The 21351-nt window shown below is 42.4% G+C and overlaps 1 protein-coding gene across 10 annotated transcripts in view; it reads left to right on the top strand.

Annotated features, from left to right (window-relative positions):
- Window positions 241–21351, top strand: part of MARK1 (microtubule affinity regulating kinase 1) — a 55829-nt gene continuing 34718 nt past the window's right edge. For 3 of the 10 annotated variants that reach the window (XM_021393148.1, XM_021393143.1, XM_021393142.1), the window contains exons 1-3: window positions 267–423; window positions 20425–20628; window positions 21216–21269. In XM_021393148.1, coding sequence (XP_021248823.1) covers window positions 373–423; window positions 20425–20628; window positions 21216–21269 — 309 coding nt within the window. In that variant the 5' untranslated portion in view covers window positions 267–372. Of the gene's footprint in view, window positions 424–1015; window positions 1046–15078; window positions 15185–20424; window positions 20629–21215; window positions 21270–21351 lie in introns of those variants that run through there. The other 7 variants (XR_002437565.1, XM_021393150.1, XM_021393147.1 and 4 more) reach the window with 7 other exon arrangements.

Here is a 21351-nt window from a genome sequence, read left to right as displayed (position 1 = left end):
GCCGGGGAAGGCAGCGCGGGGCAGCGGCCGCGGGAGGAGGGAGGAGTCGCCGTCGCCGCCGGATGCTGCGAGGAGGCGCCGCGGCCCCCCTGCGCTGCCGGCCGCTCACCTGAGCGGGCAGGAGGGCGGAGGAGGAGGAGCCGGCGGCCGAGCTGCGCGGAGCCCGGCGGCGGCGAGGCGGGCGGCAGCGCGGCGGGCGAGGCCATGGCGGCGGGCGCCTAGCGGGGCCGGCAGCGCGGCAGGAGGCCCGCGGCCCGCCCTGAGCGCCCTGCTGCCGGCGGGGACAGCCGGCGGCCTCCACCGCCCCGCCGCGGCCTACGACAGCGGGCGGCCTTCACCGAGCGCGCCGGGCGCGGCGCCGCGGCTCGCAAGATGTCCACTCGCACGCCGCTGCCCACCGTCAATGAGCGGGACACGGAGAACGTGAGTGCCGCGCCAGCCCCCCCCGCCTTCCCTTCCCGGCCTCGGGCCGCTCCGCGCCGGGCTGCTGGCACGCATTGTTCGGCCGGGCCGGGCCGGGCCGCCCTGCCCTTATATGTACCGAGCGCAGCCCGGCGGGGCGCATACGGGCGGTTTGCCTCGGTGCTCCGCCGGGAGCGGCCTCCAGCCCTGCTGTCTCCAGGCCGGCCTGCTTCGGCTTTCGGGCTCCTCCAGCACTGCGTGCTTGTAGGCTGCCGGCCGCCCGTACTGCTCTTTGTTTGGTCTGCACCTTGGAGATGGGCTCCTGCTTTCCTGTTGCTGTATTCCTTCCTCTGGTTTGCTTTGTGTTTTGTCTGTGTTCTCGGCCTTGGTACCTCCCGGGCTGATTGTTTAGATCTTCCTTTGTGTTCTGCTTAAACATCTTTGCGCTCTTCCTCTGCTCCGCCCGGCCTCGATGCAGTTGGAGCATCGTGTTGTTCTCCATTGTCGTGACCTTCCCGTGGAAAATAACCCGTCTCTTGTCATGGTAGACAGCGTGCCCGACCAGTCCTAAAGGCCTGGACTTTGTCTGGTCCTTTCCGCTGGTGGGAATTACTTAAACGGGCGCAGCATGGGAGGTGTGAAGGTGAGGGAACCAAGATTAAAAGAGTTATGTTTGGAATGTGTGCTCGATATCGTCGGTTGCCTTTGGGAAAGTGGAGGTGCGGGAGTGGTCCTATGAAATGTCTCACATGTGGTTCTACCCAGTTTCTAGTCGGTAGAAGGTGATCGGTAGGAAACGAAGGGAGATGGTGAGGTGGGTTGGAACAGGAGGAGGTATTTGGAGGTTCCAGCCAGCATTAGGCCTTGGCTATACGAGCCAAAGAAGCTGTGTCCACTGAATGGGTTATTGAATTATATGAAGAGGCTTTAGTAGATTGAAGGTAACAGAAATATGATAATGTAGTTAAAGTGAAGACTTTAATCTCAGTCACAGAGTGGAAATTTAATTTACGTGGCAACATCAGTGTAGTTCCTAGTTGAAACTTAAAGCAAGTAGATGAACTTGGCCTGTCCTCACTATTTGTTAATGGACTGTCCTCTGTTAGCGTCAGAACAGAAGCAAGCAAGCCTTTGAGATGGAGTGTTTAAATTTAATTAAATGATGAGATACCAATTTGAGTGATGTGTGTTACCTATGAGTTTCTATTTCAAATGTATATAGGAATGTAGAGGAAGGATAGATGACAGAAAGAGATAAGAAATATTCATGCATAAACCCAGGAGTACGGTACATAAGACTTGCAAAGTGCATTTACGCAAGACAAATGGAAATATTTTCAAACATCATCAGCTTCTATGAAATGAGAACTTCAAGTGTTAGTAGTTCATTTAGAAAATATGCTAATTTTGAATGGTCTGTTTTGACAGCTAGATATAGGTAAGGATATATTTTCTTCTTTCAGAGAGGACATTGGGTTTCTAAAATTGGGTTTGTACAGGATATCGAAGTCTTCAGAATTGCACATTTGCTACGGCAAATCTTGGTATAAGTCTGTAACCTAATACTAATGAATGTAGTCCTCTAGTTAAATAAACTGTAAAGAGCTGCGCAGCAGTGAGTTCCCAAATCTGCCCCAAGTAGTTCTGGTGCTGTTGTGAGTGGGGTTCTGGAGCAGGAATCCAAGGAGGCCATTTGGGTGTTGCTGGGCTCCCCAGTCTCAGAGCTTTTCCTAAAGTGAGGAATGTGGGATGAAGGAGCTGGCCTGCTGGTGGCTTCAGAACAGCAGAATCTCTTGGTTTAAAATGGACTCTGTCAGAGCGAGGTGAGAGGCTTAATTTACTCTTAATGTGCTTCCTCCTACTAATAAGCACTAATGGACTGGCGAAGCATTTGTGCTGTCTGGATGCACAAAGTGCTAGTAAGCGCTGGTAACTGGGTGGTGAGACCTTGCAACTAAAGGGAGAAGTTATTAGAAAGGGAGGGCTGGGAAAGCAGGAGCTAAAGAGCAGCATGTTTTTGGCCTGGTGAACTAAATCGCTCTTTGTAGTGCATATTTTCAATTCCCAAGCACTTCTATTAGTGAAGCTCTCAGAAGACATGCAGTTAACAGTGATCATCCTCTCCCTCCGCCACGGCTGCCTCTCAGAAGTGTTGCTCCATTGTGCAGCTCTCAAGGGACGGATTGTAGCTCTGCATCCCAGAGAGAGCTGATTGATGGCTCTGAGTACAAACCTACAGACGCGTCCAGCTGTGCTCTGCGCATGGCGTGAGTTTGTTGCATGAAGTCATCGGGACCGACCCAACCACTGCCACCCTGCACTCTTGGCAGCTGCCTGCAGTGTGCTTTTAGAGAAAAAAATATATAGGTATTTGTGTATATATTCCAGTGTACGTTTTTCTCAGTGAGTATGCACACATGTGTTCTGTCATTGGAAAAATAAAATCGGATGTAGCACTTGTCATAGGAATATATAAACCTTGAAGAATTATGGGATGTGTGAAAACCATGCAGATTTCCACAATTGTTTGTCCCTTGTACACCACAGCGCCCTTAGAAAATAGTCCAAACAGGGTAGGGTCGTGCAGCATAGTAGCTGGTAAGTTCTTATCAGCAAGATGGAGTGAAAGGTAGGAGGGCTGATGACAATGGGCAAACAACAGGTGGAGGGGAACGGTCGTTGTGGAACAGTCAGTATGTGTGTAACTGATAGGCCCATGCTATATAAATTCACACCCATTTTTTTTTCCCTTTTTTCTTTTCCTTTTATCTGCCAGTGCAATGTTTTAATTTTTCTAACGCATATGTCCGTAAGTGTTTTTCACTGGAAATTCTATTTCTCTTTCACCAAAGCTTTGTTTAAAGAAACAAAATATAGTTGCCAAACGTTTTTCTTATTAAATGGCCTATTGGGAAAGTTGAGGGAAGTTGATGGGTGGAGGCAGTGCAGTAAAGATTATTTTCATGCCTATTACCAGCTTTTTGTTTTGTTTAAAGTGAAAGGTAATAGTAACATTGAAAATAAACGTTTTTCCGTGTTTTGATTTTGTATATGTAGCTATTTGCAGCTTGCTCTTGGTAGCACTGTGTAGGCTGCTGTAGGTAGTGTCTCAGTGCATTTGAACAGTTGCGGCTGGGGTTAGTTTGGGTGAACGGAGCTTCCCATCTCTGCTGAGGCTGCAGGAGAAGAGGGATGGGAATCTGAGGCTGCGAGCTTGTAGCTCTTTTGTTTTCATTAAGCTGGCATTAAATGAGGAAAGAGGGGCTTTTGTGTTTTCCCCTTTGTATTGTACTGTACAGTGATTAAATTTGGGAATGGTCTTCTCAAATTAAAGTAAAAGAAAATAAATGTGTTGGTAATATACTCTCTTCAGTGCGTTTTGAGAGTTCTGTAGAAGACAAGACACACGGAGATGTGACAGTATACCACTTGTTTCAGTAAGATTAGTAGAAATGGGAATGCCGTAGTTTGCTTCTTCTGGCATAAATGTCTCTTAGTTTGGCACAAGAGTTTTGTTCAATTCGATAGTAGAAGTCATTTGATCTTTTGAAGATATTACTGTCGTGTGTGGAGATACTGCTGTGACTGTATTGTGGCATCTCCTCCTCTGTGAAGGTTTAAGGCACTGCTCTGCGCCATGGTCGGGTGTTGGCTGCAGAAGAAGCAACAAGCAAAGCAGGAGTGCTGGATGATGATGCTGGCCAAGGAGGAATGTAGGAACTGTCTGTCCTTTGGCTTACCTAGCCACTGCCTTATGAGCGTGATTAGATGTCATGGCAGAGGGGAGTCTTGGGGCAGGATAGTACGGTGAGATAAGGTGATGAGATCTGCATTGTCAAGTAGGTAATTGCAGCAACCTCCACGCCCCATCTCAGGCTTGACAGGGAAGGGAACGTCTCAGGTGGCAACAAAAGCAGATGTGGCAAAGGGTGCTGTCTTATAGCAGAGCCTAGAAGGCAGCTGCATTTCTGAGGGAAGCTAATTGAACAGGGCAAGAGAGGAGAGGATGGAATGGAGTGATAAGGTCAGGGTAATAACAATTATACCATCTTTAATTTATTTCTTTTTTTCTTTTTTGCCTGGATTTGCTTTTGCACAATAAGAACACATGGCTTTGATTTGGACAGAGGGGGCGTGGGAGAAAGTATCTGACAAGAATTCTTTCTTTCAGTGCCTTAAGCAGAAGGATGGCCTAGTTTCCAGGCCTTGTGGGTTCAAGAGTACAGCTGCATCTTTCTTATCCACAGGAGATGGGCTTTCGCAAACTGGAGAATGCCTGTGTTTTTTTCGGTGTAAGATGAGTTTCCTTGATCATAAGAACTCCATTAGGCCGTATATGTTTGTTTGAATGGTAAGAACAAGGTATGTTCCCCCAGTCTGAAGGTTTCTGTATCCTTTGTGCAGATTTTTTTTTTTTTTTTAGGTTTTGGCTCAAGTCTCGAGCAAGTTTCTAAGTTGTGGGGAAAACACATGTTGAGCTACAGCATGAAGCACAATAGAGGGAGCAAGGTCCATTTTATCAGGGAATGCATTAACCATTTTGGATTTAACCTTATGGGTGAATCACAGGTGGGACAGGTGATGCACATTTAGTTTCTTTTTTTCTTCCTTTCTGTAAAGGGAAATATTTTAGAGCAAATGAGCAGACTATCTAGCTTCATGCTTCGTTGTTTTTTTCTAGGTGTCATAAAAGAACCCACATTGCCAAAGTTTAGAAAGAGTTAATACGGTTTGATTATTCTGGTTGCGTCATTTCACACTTTGTGGATTTTTGGAGTTTCATAGGTACGCATAGCATTAGATTGTGGCTGGTATTCTGAAAACTGTACATACGTGGTCAGTGGATTTAAAGACATGATGAGAATGAGATTCAATTGCACCCAGCCTCGGCGGTGGGGGGGTCTCTACATCATCCTGCCCTGAGCCTGCGGACTTGCTGTTTGTGTTAGTGTAGCTTTTTATTTTCTAACTCTGCACTTAGAATGTCTTGATCTTCAGTAAATATAGGGTGTTTTTTTTCCATGGCACCTGATTATATTTGGAAATGAATGTTTCCACTGTAACTAAGTGGTAAGCTGCTACCGTGACAGTTGCTGCTCTTGAGCAGGGGAACTCCTGCTAATTTCTGCTATCAACAGCTCCAACACTAAACAAAGTAATATTTCGTTTTTATTTTAAGTGCAAGTAGTGGGATTTCTCTAAAATTATGTTCTTGATCAGTGATTTGTATTTGCATGTGCAAGATTATTTTCTCGTTCTCAGAATTTAATACAGACCTATCCTTGAGCTCTTACTGACATTTAAGAGAACTTCAAACTTCAGTACAGATTCATTGAGGAACTGTTGTATAATTAGGACAGAGATGGTCTTACTGTTGGTGTGGAGCTCAAAATCTGTGGTGCATGCAAAGCCCTGAAACAGAATTGTTACAAACTGTCCTGCTAACAACTTGAGCAAACTTTTCAAGTGTTAGTGTTGCAGAGCAAGCATTTTATCCATGCTGTTTAGATATTATGTTTTAGTAGCTTCAACTTTTTTTTCCCCTTTTCTTCTTCCCCCCCCCTTTTTTTTGTTGTTCACGTACATATATGTTTATGCCCTGTGCTGCCCTCTAGGTTAAGTATATTACATCTAATTTGCTGCAGACAATGATGTGTTTCAAACTTCGCTTATTTGTGTTGTGGCCATGACATGATCTATTATTTTGTTGTTGCTGGAAACACAATGCTTGCTTTTTGTGTTTTGTTTGTTTTTTATCTTTCTGGAATTTCAGAATCACCATTTCTTTTTCTTTTTATGACTTCAGTAATTCTTCTGGGTCTTCGTTCTTGAGCATTCGCTTCCCTCTAGGTAATAGTATGCTAAGAACAAACTATTGCCAGTTGAGTATTTTTGAAAGCAACTAAGCAAGCAGGAGAGTTCCATTGAAACATTTATATCCTTCAGTATAATGATATAATGCAACCAAAACTAAGTTTTAGTAGCAAGCTTTCTCCACATCTGCTTGCAGCCTTTGCTTGCTGACATTTTTCCCCTTTTTTCAGATTGTGCATCAGCATTTTTGCTCTCTCTGCTTAGCACTAAACTCTTGAGTTTTAAATGCAGAAGGTTGTATGTAATCTAAGAAGTCAAATTTCTTTTTTTTTCCTTTACTATTTACTATTTTATTAAGTCAGAGGGGAAAAAAAAAAGTAAAATTAGAGGATAACAGAGATCTGAATCAGTTTAACGCTCAATAGTGATGATGCAGCTTGGTGGAATTTTGATGGGCATCCTAGCAAAGCTGAGGTTAAAAATTCCAAGTGGCTAAGATGGTCTAGTTTAATCTTGCTTTACCCAAGTAGTAACTGAACATGCTTTAACTAAAAACACCAACTTATGCTGAAAGCCATATGTTCCTGTTCATAGTAAGGCATCTGCACAATCGCATTCAGCTGGACTGCAATTAACCTTTCAGGCAATGAAGTGGGCATGCTTGCTCATGGAGCAGTGCCGTGGTTTAGACTGTAATGCTCATTCAGTAGAGTGTCCTTTTGTAAAACCTGAAAGTGTAGGCTTTTGATGTGTCTGTGTAGGAAGTAAGATTGTTATGCTATTCTAAAGTTCTCCATTGTGTTGGGACTGTCACTTTTACATTCTTGTAAATCATTGTGGAAAGCAGGCGTTCTGTTCTGCTAGAATGAATATGTTGTCTGTGTGCCTTCAGGTTTTCCTAATTCTGTTTTTTGTTCTGTATGGAACCAGCAAGAGTTTTTTGCTTCTGTTCTCCTGCTGTTCCTATAGTTGTGGAACGTGTCAGGTGCAGACTGTGGGTGAAGCAGCAAGAATTGGCCTGCACTCCACTACCTTGTTAACATTGATGCTGCTATGATGAAAATGACTTCTGTAAAGGCTCCTGCTGAGCGGCTCGCAATTTAAGTGCTTAATACCCATGGCTCCTGGCTCTTTGTGTACAAACTGTTTCAAGTTTGGGACATCTTATAGTAGTGAAAATTGTTATAGAAACCTGTGTTCATAATAGAATAATCCACTGTGTTCTGGGGAAAAAAAAAAAAAGGCTATTTTTTCATATCTGCATGTTTCTTAGCACTGTCTGGAAATATATGGAGTTGTAGAATCATAGAATGGTTTGTGTTGGAAGGGACCCTTAAGATCATCTAGTTCCAAACCCCCCTGCTGCAGGCAGGGACACCTCCCTCTAGACCAGGCTGCTCACAGCCCCATCCAGCCTGGCTTTGAATGCCTCCAGGGAGGGGGCATCCACGGCTTCTCTGGGCAACCCAATCCAGTGTCTCACCACCCTCACAGTAAAGAATTTCTTCTTGTTATCTAGTCTAAATCTACCCTCTTCCAGTTTAAAGCCATATCCCCTCATTCTGTCACTGCATGCCCTTATAGAAAGACCCTCCCCAGCTTTCCTCTAAGCCCTTTCAGATACTGGAAGGCTGTTATCAGGTCCTCCCTAGAGTCTTCTCCGGAAGAAGAGGTCCTCAGAAAGAGGACTTCTGGTTTCAGTAAGTCTTAGCCAGTTTCTTTTTTTCATTTCCAAAATGTATAGTTAATCAGGAAGCACTTTCAAAAAATGAGCAGTAAAAAATTCTTCAAATTGTTCCAAATTCTGTAGTGTCCAGCTAAAGGCTAACTACGTGTGGTCAGAGTCTTAGGGAAGATAGACAGGCATGGCCCACTTATACTGAAACATCTTCTTAACTGTAGAGCAGTGTCTGCCTTGTTTGACATGACTGAGGTGGGTCAGCAGTAAGTAGAGCAACAATCCTGTTTTATGTTTAAACACAGAGCCTGTGGAATTCACAAAAGTAGTAAAATAAGAGAAACTAATCAGAGCAGAGAATGATGTCCAAAACATGATAAATTTTAATAGATTCAGCAGCACTGTATTTTAAGCAAATGCAGCTGTGACGTGGACAGCTTGGATAGCACGGAGCAGATGCTCTGTGTACTTTTCACCCCTGATGGAAAGCGCTGCTGTAGTGCATCCATGATGGCACAGCCAAATGAACGTACAGAGCTGCTGGAGAGCTCCTGGTGCTCTTTGGCAAGAGCAGGTAATGGAAATAATACCGGTGACAAAGTCTAATTGTTTTTGTATTATACAGTAATAGTGGTGCATGATAACTTTAAAATCTCAAGCAGAGACAAAATTAGTCGAGGTTGTTACGTGCTATCTTCTATTAGATGGATGTGGTTGGAAAAAATAGCTGAGCTTCTGGATGGAGCAGGCTCCAGCAGGGCTGGCTTGCGGGGCTGTGCCCCAGGCTCACCTTGTGGTAAAACCTGCAGTGCCTCTGCTCGGCTGCCGAGGGAGGGCCCGGCCTGGCTGCTGGTGCAGCAAGGCGCACACCTCGAGGTGAGCCAGCCTGAGTCACCCCGAGCCGCTGCTATTTTCAGCTCGGCGGAGGCTTGCCTCTTGCCCGCCTCCCCACGCTACTGGTGGGTCTCATCTTTTCCATCTTAGGCAAGTATACTTGAGAAAAAATAGAAATAAAAGTGAAGAAAACAATTTTTTGCTTGTCTTCAAGCAGCCACCTTTTTCCGAGTGGAAAAAGCCTCTTGATGGCAACCTTAATCTTAATGGTTATTACTTAGGTACTTGATCAGATTCATTTTAAACCTAGTGATAATCTCAAACCTGCTACCACAACAGCTTTCTTACACGCTTCCCAGTATCCATCTGTCTGAGATTCTGTCAACCCATGTTCGTTAAGTTGCCGGACGCTTACTACCTGTAATTTCCTATTTTATCACCTTCCTCCCCTCCCCCTTTGTTTTTCCCACATTTTGCTTACCAAAGTGCTTTTGTGCTTAGGCTTGCGTTGCCGTTGCCAACTTCCTTATGCTTCTCACCCTTTCTGGGACCATTTCCAGCTTTGCTCATGACATAACCCAAATCAATACAAAGCTTTACTAAAGCTACGTAGTTGTATCTCCTGTTTATCCTTCAAGTAATATCCTTTTGTTTGGATCCCAGGGAGCATGTTAGTATAGGAATGGTCTGAATCATCCAGTTAAAGAGAGTGAAAAAATGCTTTGCTCTGGGTGGGCTGAGGGGTGTTGGTTTTGTTCTGGGGATTCTTTTTGGAGTTACTAGCAGAGAGGATTGTTACCGCTTGAAATATTTGCCAGTTACAGACTTGATTCTCCTCACTCTGCATTTCCTTCCCCCCCTTCCCAGTAATGTTACTGTGCTTTCTTCTCTCAGATGACAGCTGAGAGTAACCAACATTTTATAATGATTAGTCAGAAGGGATGCATGATTTTATAATACCCTCTGTAGAGGGTTTTTTTTCCATGATCTCCGTTAATACGTGAGGAATTTATTGCAAGAGAACTGCAGAGCTGGGGGAGCTGAGTGTAGGAGATAGCACAGTATGCATAGCAGCAGTGTAAATTACTTGTGCTTAAACAGTAAATATCTGAAATTCCTTTTGAGAGTGCCTGCTTGGCTGCAGTTGTATATAAGTATCTAATTCTTAGATGTTGCTGTCATTACTTAAAATAAGCACAGGCATAGCTCAGAAATTCAGAGAATCTTGCACAATTTAGAAGAGTCTGAGTTTTGCCGTGGAAATTACCTTACCCTGTTAAATGCTACATTGAGCTTTTACAGAGGATATGGTAGTTTCCCACAAATGGATTGTATGTGTAATGTATTTACTCGTCTCTATTCCAGATAGTATTATCGATTGAAGATAATAGGATTCTTTAAAGCATCTGGGCTTTTATTTAGTAAATTTCTTCCAACAAGAATCAGATTTTCTTGCCTCTGCAGTTATCGTAGTAGGGACTGTATACCGGCAGCTGGAAAAAAAAATCAGGAAAATGTTGTTATTTAGTGAAGAGTTACAATAGTATTTTCTTCTTAAGGTCAGACTCCAGAAGGAGCAACAATTGTAGTCATTTCACACAATGAGATGTATACAGAAAATATGAATAATACTGTGTCTGAGCAGTCTGTACCAGGCATGTGTGCTCGTAACAGCTTTTCAGATCTTCATCTCTGAATTTGGTATTAAATGAACAAGGCTGGCTGCTTTTTAGAGGTCCTTCTTCCAGCAATGGACAGATGATGCACATGAACAAAGAAAATGTATGAGAGCACTTCACAATGAAACTCTTGCTCCATCTACTGCATAGTGCAGAGAAATCTTATCTACAGAAAGTCCATGTGAGCAATTTGAGTTAATCGAATAAAGATGCTGGAATTAGCTGATGCAAGGCATTGTTATTGGAGAATGTATGGCTTAACTGGGGTGTTTGTGAGCAGGCTGACCGAAATCTGATAACTCAACCTGTGGAAAGAAAAATAAACTCATGTGATAAACTGCATGTAAAGGTCCTTTTTAACAAACCTATTCTTGCTTCTCTGATGAGAAACTTGGTACTTATATGAAAATCAAAATATGGTTGAGGTATTACAGGATACATGGTTTTTCTGCTTGTGTTTTGTTGGTTGATTATGTGACCTGTTGGGGAACTTCATGCTTTGGTGCTGCATGCCAGCTTTTTCACTATTACTCATTAAATACATTTCCAGTAGTATATAGTATTTTATTTAAATAGAATTATTTTCAAACTGGGTGGTATCAGGACTTCTACAGTAGCAAAGAAAATGCAAACTAGACTCATATCCATCTGTTTCTTCTAATTCCCTTCCTAATAGTTATTAACCTGAAGAGGCTAAATTAAATACAACAGTTGACTATGGGACTAAAACTAGTTGTGATAAAATGAAACATCAGTAGTCCATAATCTGTTTTCCTAATATTATCTTGATTTAATTGAAGATATTTCCAAGAGTAGCTCAGTGGGACATCAACAGAACAAAGCAACAAGTGAACTGGGAGACAGAAAAATATGTTGACAGGTAGTACAGTTGCCATACGAGTAGCTTAACCATGGAGTTAAGTTTTTACCCTCAGATAATTTTGGAGAAAGGGTAGAAGGCTGTGTCTAACTTCATGTCAGTTGTTGGGTGGTAGGAAGATGGTAGAGAATGAATGGATTTTTTGTCGGCTGCATATCAAGAAGAGAAAGATGGTGAACATGAGAGCTCTCATTCCCTGGAATTGAAAGTTTTGTAGTTAATTTGGTAAATTTAAGGAAAAGAAATACAGACTGAGTTCATGGCCTTTGATGATTTAGTGATTACAACGTTGTGCTATCATACCTCATACACTCTGTAGGAGACCGACAACAGCCTGATGGTGGGAGAGAGAATATCACAGACTGACCCATCCTAAGGCTTGGAATGATACAGTGACTTGCATTTCCATTATATGGAAGGACGATTCTGCTTATAAAGTTTTGGGGACAGATTCTCATTTGCTGATCCTATCCTCAGGTTCCCAGGACTTCTCTCCTGACTTTCCCTTCTGATTCAAATTATGTTCTGTTTTAATGTGAGCATCTTATCAGGTAAGCAACTTGAACTGGACAGCTGCAGACTGTCAGGTGTGTTACTTTACTGCTAGCCAGTCTGATTTGAAGGATGACCAGCTCAGGAGAGAGCTAAGAGTTGCTGCTAATGGTGAGTCAGAGGCCACCACTGACTATTTCACTAGTTAAATTCCTTCTTTTCCTTGAGTTTGGCTTTTGCATTTCTTTTCTATACTTGCATATGACTTTTGTTTATGGCTCAAATTCAGTACATTGACAGATGTCTACAGTATGTGTAGGCCGGTTAATATTCATAATCTACTGTATCAGCCTGTTTAAAACTGTAAGGAAATATTATTTTTAGCTGCATTACGTACTTTGCAAAATCTTTGAGGAACGTTGCTGTTGGCTGCTTTTCTTTTTTTTTTTTTTTTCCCTAGATTTTAGTAGTTTATGATGATAAATAACTGAAGCCCAAGGTTTAAAACACGTGGTTGGTTGAGTGTAGAAAATAGGGGCTCTGAGGAGATGATGGTCTGAGCATAGCACACGCACTAGTTGTGACGTAGGAGCTGATCAAAGGGGCAGTGTTTGGCTTCAAATGTGTGCAAGTTTGAGAATGTATTTGCCAAGCTGAAGTGTGTTGTAGCATTACCCACATAGGGGTAAATCGTTACTACAGTCCAACCGTTTATGTGTTTTTTGGTCTGATAATTAACACTTCTGTTAAAAACAGGGCAGAGTGCACTCAGCAGCAGATTGTCTTCATTTTGCTTTGGCTTTTCTTTCAGTTCCCAGTGTCCCACTACACCTGCTACTTCAATTGCATCATGACAACCTTGCTATAAAGAACGAGGTTTACCCTTTGAGAGGACCAGTGACTGTAGCAGTGTTCTTACAGCATTCCTTACCGTAACAGGGAATAACTTCATCTGCAGCTCCAGCTATCAGATCAGACTCATTTAGACTGCAACTGGGACAGAACTGTTGTAATTTTCTAGAAGAAGGGGTCCTTGTCCATGGCAGAGAGTTGGATCTAGAGGATCTTTAATGTCCCTTCCAGCCCAAACCATTCTTCCATTCCCTGATAATGGAATGCTCTTGGGGTACAGAGTCATTGGTAGGAGTGTCCCACACCATCTAGCATGCTTCCTCCTTTTAAATTGGTTTTCCTGCGCTGGATTACACATTCCTCACTCTCCTCACAAAGTCAAACTTTGTATCAGCGCTTGTGAAAACAATGTGTCTGCAGTATGTGGGATCTGATTAAATCCTGGCTTAACTGTTACAACTGCATCACAACTGCATCTCCTTGGCTAAAGGCTCCGGAGTCCTCTGACATCAGGAGGAGGGAGGAGGGCCAGGAGATGTTAAGGTGCCTGACAGATGATGAAGCTGAGCTGGTGTCCTCTAGCTCAAGGGCCTGTGAATGTGCTCTCCTGACCAGGAGGGATCCATTGCCTCTGCCCTGAAGACTGCAGCTCCTAAGAACATGCAGAAAATAGGCCCTATTCATCTGCCGTATGTCCGCGCATTTTTTTCCTCTTTGATTCTCAAAATTAACAAGTAGCCCAACTACTTTTAGATATCTCTGTGTTATATGTACAGGAATTAGGTGAGTCTCCATACCTTTTAAATGAGAATTTCAAGCTCCTTAAGAGGAATATCTCAAAGGAATATTGCAAAATCCTTCTCAATAGTGGAGATCTTCAGTTGAAACATGATTTAATGGAAATCGCAGATGCCTGTGCTGCTGAATGATTTCTTTTGTAGGACATTGTATTGCTATCAGGTCAGATATTGTAATTGGCTATCTCATCATTTTTCAGCAGGAGGCTGTACTTCAGAAAGGTAATAAAACCTTGAGGTGAAATGCTTTTTTCAGAATAAGACAGCAGTCTGTCTTGATGGATTCATCATTGAATGAATACAGAAATGGGAATGTTAAGACTTAGGCAATACTGTCCACCTTGTGAGGAATAACTTAATTTTTCTGTTTCATATGATAGAAATTTTGAGTGTTTAACCCATGCATGTCATTCCTAAAGGATAGCTTCTTAAGCAGGTGTTGTATGCTCTTCTACCTCACCGAGCCTGTGTTCATAAACAAAACAAACCAGCAGATCTTTCTTTATGGGGGTTTTAATCTGGTTCAGTTCATTTTTTTCCCCCAGTCCTTCTGACTTTCTGCTTTGGCTTAGTTGTTAACTGGTTGCTTTTTTGTGAGTAAGCCTTGCATCTTGCAGTTCTTCTTATCTGGATGCAAGCCTCAGGCTTGCAGATTGTAGTGTGCAGAAACAGCCTTTTCCTCTCGGTTTTGAGGTTGGATATTAAAGCATTTTCCATTTCTTGTACTCCTACAAACCCTTTGAGAAGTTGCATGTGCCTGACTTGATCCTGAGCCTTAGGTTGTTTCATGTCTCTCTCCTCCTGCCTTTCATCAGGCCAGCTGAAAAATGACCTGGCTGCATCTTTTATAAGTGCAATAAAAGCTCCTGCCAGTTTCCTGTGCCAGAAGTTTCACTTTCTGGTTGTGTTCCTGTTAACGTTTGGTCGGTTCCAATTAACTATCAGCATTAGCTTCTCATTTCACTTTGTGCTGCAGAATATTTTGGAGCTAACTATGGGTGCCCGTGCCTGTGGGTGCTGGCAGGGGAGCTGGGAATGCTGTCTGCAGCTTGGTGCTGGCAGGCCTGAAGTTCTCCCAGAAGAAGGCAGAAGAGACAGGCAAAGCTAAACGATCATCATCTGAGAAAAGAGCAGCAGCTGGCAGGAAGCCTTGGATGGTTTGAAGGTGCAGCAGGAATGACTTTTCTCCTTCCTTCCCCTTCCGCTTTTCTGCAAAAGAGAATTTGTGTTAGGTTTCATCTGTGAGGTATGTTAACCATTTTATTTGGGGGGGGGGGGAAGAAAAAAGGAGACTCTTTTGCTTGGTAGGGCTTGACTGGAGCTTCTAGGAGAGCAATGAATGGTAAATAATTAGAAATGAGTAAACATAAAAAGATGTTAGGAAGAATTCTTTTTCCTCCCCTTGGCTGCACCTGTGGCTTACTGCAGCAGATTTTACCAATCCTGCCTTAACTTTTGTTGGGTTTGAGGCAGCGGGCTCAGTTGTTTTGCAGTAGCAATTAATGGCAAAGATATGGGCTGGCTGTCCTGAATTAGCCCTGGAAAATGTTGTTTGTGTGTTTGAGATGAGTCAGGAGTGAAAGCGCCAGGTTGCAGTAACGATGCCAATTTTGAGCACAATAAAACAAGCGCAGGAAGGTGTTGCTCTCTGCACCTGCTGCTAGTCTGCCTGGGGAAGCTTCCTGAAGGAGGGCAAGAAGTAGAGGAGCTGTAGTGGCTGCTGTTGGGCTGCAAGGCCTGCTGTGCTGCCATGGAGGTAGTGGGTTTTGTGAAGTGCTTTCACTGACTTCTCTTCTCTGGGGATGACCAGTGCATTTTTTTTTTTTTTAACCTTTGAATAGGAAGTAGCTGTGATTCTATTTGATAATGAGCTTCACCCTTCCTTATAATAGTGCTGTTGTGTTTTTTGTTTTTTGTTTTTTAAAAAAAAAAAAAAAAAGGAAAATGCCTGTTATGCTCTGGGCTGGGTTTGTTGGGTTAGTGTTACATGGACATGCTGGAACAGGTTCCCTAGCGGGGTTGTGGATGTCCTCTCCCTGGAAGCATTCAAGGCCAGGCTGGATGGGGCTGTGAGCAGCCTGGTCTAGAGGGAGGTGTCCCTGCCTATAGCGGGGGTTGGAACTAGGTGATCTTAAAGGTCCCTTCCAACCTAAATCATTCTATGATTCTATATGGAAAACCTATTCTGGAGTACTTCGGAAATGCATTGGGTTGCTGTGCAGCATGGAGCACACCCTCTGTTCTCTGTCCTAGATTGCTTGAAGTGCAGACCCGTAAATACTGTAGCCTCTGTAGTTTGTGATTAGAGAAACAATTCTGTCTTGGAGTTGGCAAACTGGCTTCTGTCTTGTGAAACTATGTCAAGCACTTCAGGCTAAAAAAAAAGCCTTTACAGGGCTTAGGAACCATAGTAAAAAGGACAGTTTTAAGATTTACTCCGTGGTCAATGTAAGCATACCTGTCACCAGTATGTATGAATACTTTCAGAAATGAAACCTTTTATTTTCTTTTGATTGTACTTTCTCTTGCTGCAGAAATAAGTTTGCCTGTTTTCTTTGAAGCTGTGTTTCTGAAATAGAGAAAGGTACAATTAGGGGGAAGAGGAAGGATACAAAAAAGGATGAGAGAAAGTTATCCTGTTTAGTATCGTACTTGATATTGTTTATTGAATGCCTTGTGTATAGGCTGGACATCAAAAATAAGTATATATAAATTTATGTATGTGCATAAAATGCTTTTCAGAGTTACAGTGTCAGTTAATAAAATGCTCGCACGTGCTGGACTGCAACCAGCTTTATTCAAGCTCATTCTTTCTTATTGCTGATAGCTTCAAGCTCTTCCAGAAGTTCATGCCTGGAATTCCTGCATGTTTTGTAAATCAGATATAAGCAGAGAGATGTGCATGCGTGTGGTTGATTACTTTCAGTGGGTGCTGCTGGAAAGCCTGTGTGAGCAGGCCCAACATATGGGTCCAAATCAAAGACAAGCTTTTCTCAATTTTGTCTGATTCTGTTCTTTCTCCGCTATGCATTGGTATCCAACTAAAACATTCTATGCATTCTGTTTTCCATATGGTATTTTTGTGGGGTTCTCTCTTGTTTTCCTTGAGCTGTGTCCTGCATGTTGTCCTGTTTCAGTGGAATCGGTTGATTGTTTCCTTTCTTTTAGTAACAAAGTTCCTGTCATGCATTCATAGTCTAGTTTAGCTGCTGATAAGGAATTATGGAAAGAATCGTGTGCATACACACACATTTTGTCTTTTTAATTATCACATTCAGAGGAATGAGCCAATAGTTACAGACAGCAAGCAGTTAAAGTACAAAAACAAGCGGACATCCAGGACGTGACATCTCATCCTTCTTCCCATTCTCTCCCTGTCCCTGTATTGTGCATCAAAGCTGTTACAAGTCAGTGCTGTAGAGAAGAAAGTTTCTGAGCCACTTAGACTCCTCTCTCTGTGCTGGGTATTTGGATAATCTTGCAAAATATGACTGCTGTTACAGATGCTTGTGTGTATGACGCATGCTTGAAAATGTTTGGGGTTATGAACATAAAAATTGGCCGCAAGAAAGTGAAGTTCAGAGGAAGAATATTGAGAGCGGAAATGTGATGCTGTGCCTTATCTAGCACTACATGTTCTTTCTTCAATTCTGTGGGTGACTGCGCTGAGGAATTTGACTTGCGGTAATCCAAGAAGGGGAAAATTCAGGGCTAAGAAGTTTGCTTAATCTGATGAGGTATACTGATAGGCATATTGATGTGTGAAAGTTAGGTACAGCTCCAAAGGACTATTAAGGCCTCACGTGTTTGATTGGAAGAGAATGTTGCTTGGTGGCCAGAATAGTTCTGGGGACTTCTTAAGTCTATAAGATTGGGTACCGTATTTGATGATGCAAGTTTAACTAAAGCATATAATCAGTGGGACTACTACCCCAGTGGTAGCTGAGCAGTGGAAGGATGCTGAATAAGTGCAGTAGAGAAGCATATGGCTTTGTATCTGCCATGACACCTGTTTCCCATTACATAGATGTCCAAGTAAATTAAGATATCTAGAGAAATATCAGAGTCCCTAACTAAAAAACTCTCTTTAGGAATCGCAGGTTGTTAGCTAGAATTGTTATTTGGTGGTAGGGATTTTTTTTTTTAGCTGGTTTCCAGCATCCTGACAAATTTCTCAGAGTTTAGAGATTGTTATTCTGAAATGGCATTTCAAAATAGCCTCACAGTAATTGATGCATAATGAATGAATGTATTGTAATAGACCAGAAACGTTTTAGAACTGCACTGAGGATATTGTATGCTTCTGTGGAGTTCAGCTTTAGCATTGTTTGGAAGAAATCTCTGATACACTGTTACATGATCTAAGTTGTTGTGGTTTTTTTGTTGTTGTTGTTGCTTGTTTGTTTCAGTGTCTCAACTTGTCATGTTAAGTTTCATGTGTAAATTCCCCTGTATTCCCCAACAACAGCGAGCTGTCTGTGTAAAAGAGGGGCTTATTTCAAAAATTCAGAAAATAATTAGAAATACATTCACTGCTTATTCAGAAATGATATGCATGTGGCTCACAAGCTAAGAAACTTACGCATTTTTATGCGTGGATTCTGTCATCCTTAGGCATAGCTGTGGAGAAAGCTTTACTATGAAGATAAGCTGTCTAAGGGGGAAGAGTTAAGAAACTAGAAAGGGACATTTTCTGTCACAGAAAGACCAAAATCCAGAGTTGTCATGACCATGAACTTCATTTGCTTTTTTCCTCTTCAGATAAGTTCTGTGTTATCTTGTCTGATAACTGATTTCCCTGTTAAATCTGCATGAAAACGATCTCTTGAGTGAGGCTCTTTCCCATTGCCTGTGGCATTGCTTTTGTTGCCCATCCAAATGCTTATCTAAAAGATCCTTTCAACTACCTGCTGGAAGGAGGCTAATCCTATGATGTGTGTGAAATTGGCAATTAATATTAGGATTGCTAATGCTTCTGGTAGGCATCGTATTTCAAGACAAAGTTCAATTGTGTGCATAATTAGGCTCAGAGACTTAAAACTCGTTTGTGTAACAGGGTGCTGGAGCTCTGGAGGGGGTTCTAGATCTGATTTGAATGCTCCTCGTCAGCACTATACAAATAATGATCTTGCAGGATGTTTTCTTAAATAAGATTTTTCATTTGGGCCCTGTCTATCACATGCAGGACTGGAGTCCTATGCTGAAGGAATGTTTCATGGCCTGTTAGCCTGGGGCTGTCCTTCTGATCCTCTGAGTCCACAAAAAGTATTTAATTATGTGCTTCTGAAGGATAAATACTATTGCTAGTGTGTTGTTTTATGGCTGTATAAATGTGTCTGATATACGGAATCTAAACATGGCTGACTTGCTTAGTTCTGAAATAATTTGGAAAATGCTCCAGCTCTAAATTAAGCAGTGGGGGTAAAGCGGTGTTTTGCAGAGATGTTCAGATAATGAAAAGCTGAACAGAAAATTATATTTAGGACTGTTGTCCTGGCCGTGGTGAATAATTAATAACGATAGAGGTGATGTAAACAGAGCTGTGCTACATTTGGTAGGGACATTTTGGCTGTGGTGTACTCCGTGGTTTTTTCCAGTTTCATTGCAGCTGTTTGCTAGTTCTCCCAGTTCTACTAGTTCTCATGGACCAAAATAACTCTCAGCTCTGGGACTGTCTGTAAGCCTGGCTGTTTACAGGAGCAGACTGGCATCAGTCTGTAATAACCACATGCTAAAGTTGGAAACATCACCTCAAATTCTATCTTGTACAGGAAAATAAGGACTTGCCTTGTGAATAACTGGGTGGGAGAACTTCCTGGACAACTTACAGCTGCCTTCTGGCTCTGCTCTCAGCTGAAGGTGAAAGATCCAGAAACCTCTGGTCTGTAAACAGACTTGGTGCTTTGTACCAAGGCACTGAGATAACCACTTCTTGACTGAAGCAGTGAATAAAGAAAAAAATACTATGGTATCTTGAGTTTTTTGAGACCTGGGGTGAGAAAGTGCACCTTTAAACATTCACTGTTTCTACCTATAGTATTTGCCTTCCTTAAAATCTGTAGCTGAAAAGATAAGAGGCTAGATTTTACATGCAAAACATTTCATAGAATCATAGAATCACCAAAGTGGGAAAAGACCTACAAGATTATCTAGTCCAACTGTCCACCTGTCACCAGTATTTTGTCACCACTAAACCTTGTTCCTCAGTAAAACATCCAGATGTTTCTTGAACACCTCCAGGGACGGTGACTCCACCACCTCCCTGGGCAGCCCATTCTGGTGCCTCACCACTCTTTCAGAGAAGAAATGTTTCCTAACATCCAATCTGAATCTCCCCTAGCACAACTTGAGGCCATTCCCTCTCGTCCGATTCCTAGTTACCCAGGAGAAGAAGCCAACCCCTGCCTCACCACAACCTCCTTTCAGGCAGTTGTAGAGAGCAATAAGATCTTCTCTGAGCCTTCTCTTCTCTGGACTGAACAATCCCAGTTCCCTCAGCCACTCCCCAACAGACTTGTGCTCCAGACCCCTCACAGCTTTGTTGCCCTTCTCTGGACATGCTCCAGGGCCTTAATGTCCTTCTGTTTTCAGTGTTGGGCCTCTCACTACAGGTACTTGAGGTGTGGCCTCACTAGTGCTGAATACAGACTAAATATGGTTGAGACTGTGTATTTGAAACATAGAGGTGTAGTGTATTGTTTGACCAAGTTTCGTATTAGAGGAGGTCTGTAATGGCTTATTGGTTACTGCCTAGGTGTCTCTAGTTTTACTTTTGGAGTTGGTAAAATCTTTCTTCGGACCTCTTTCTTGAGACACCTATCAAACTGCATGCAAAAGCAGCGTGCTCTGCTTAGGCTACAATCCAGTTATCAGACATACTTGTGAAAAGTAAATTCATTCCTCCCCTCCACACTTTTTTTTTTGCTTTTAATCTGTTTAGCTGCAACAATCTGAAATCCAAGTAGGTAAATTCCCAAATATTTTATCTCCTTGCAGCATACCTCTGTGGATGGATACACTGAACCCCATGTTCAGCCTATCAAGTCCAGTAGCAGACAGAACATCCCCCGATGTAGGAACTCAATTACATCTACCAATGAGGAGCATCCTCACATTGGAAATTATCGCTTACTGAAAACAATAGGAAAAGGAAATTTTGCCAAAGTGAAGCTGGCAAGGCATGTTCTTACTGGAAGAGAGGTAAGCTTTTTCCAAAGAAAAAAAAAAAAAAAGGCTGTCACAGTATTTCATATACTTTTTGTCTATCTTTATAATAAGTATTTCCACTTTTTTTTTTTACCTTTCTCTTCTGAATAAAAGAGCCTCATTTTTGTATGAACGTTTCTTTGATGTTCCTGAGATTGCTTCCCCTACCAACTTGGCCCTTTGAAAATATAACTTCTTGGAGAAAAGGCCAAAAAGTTTGTTGCCCATCTGAGGATATTTGGGGTTTGGGAGGAGGTCCGTTCATCCTCTCATTTCCAAAACCGAAGAAAAACTTACTGATAGATTACATTTTGGTGCTTGGGAGGGGTGGCTTTCCAGCAAACAGGATAACATTGTTCTAAGTACTGCCAGAAGTATAAAATGATTCCTTTGTGGTACCATCCAGTGGCAAAGTCCCGAACTCCTGCTGGTAGAACCTGATAGGTGAGAAACTTTGCCTGCTGGAATGCATAAAAGCAGACATATGCATGTCTTAATGGCACATGTATGCTTTTGCTCATAGATACGCAATATATTGTCATTCACACATTTTTCTGAGTTTCCTTTTTTTTTTCTCCAAGGTTGCTGTGAAAATAATAGATAAAACCCAGCTAAATCCTACTAGTCTGCAAAAGGTAAGGGCATATTGTGATATCTGAGACTATGAACACTTGAACTGTGACCTCTTATTTCCTTTGCAAAAATATTTGGTTTTTA

Source organism: Numida meleagris, chromosome 3 (genome assembly GCF_002078875.1).
Source record: "Numida meleagris isolate 19003 breed g44 Domestic line chromosome 3, NumMel1.0, whole genome shotgun sequence".
NCBI lineage: Eukaryota > Metazoa > Chordata > Aves > Galliformes > Numididae > Numida > Numida meleagris.
The sequence above is the reverse complement of the archived record's forward strand: the minus strand, read 5'-3'. Positions and strand labels throughout refer to the sequence as shown.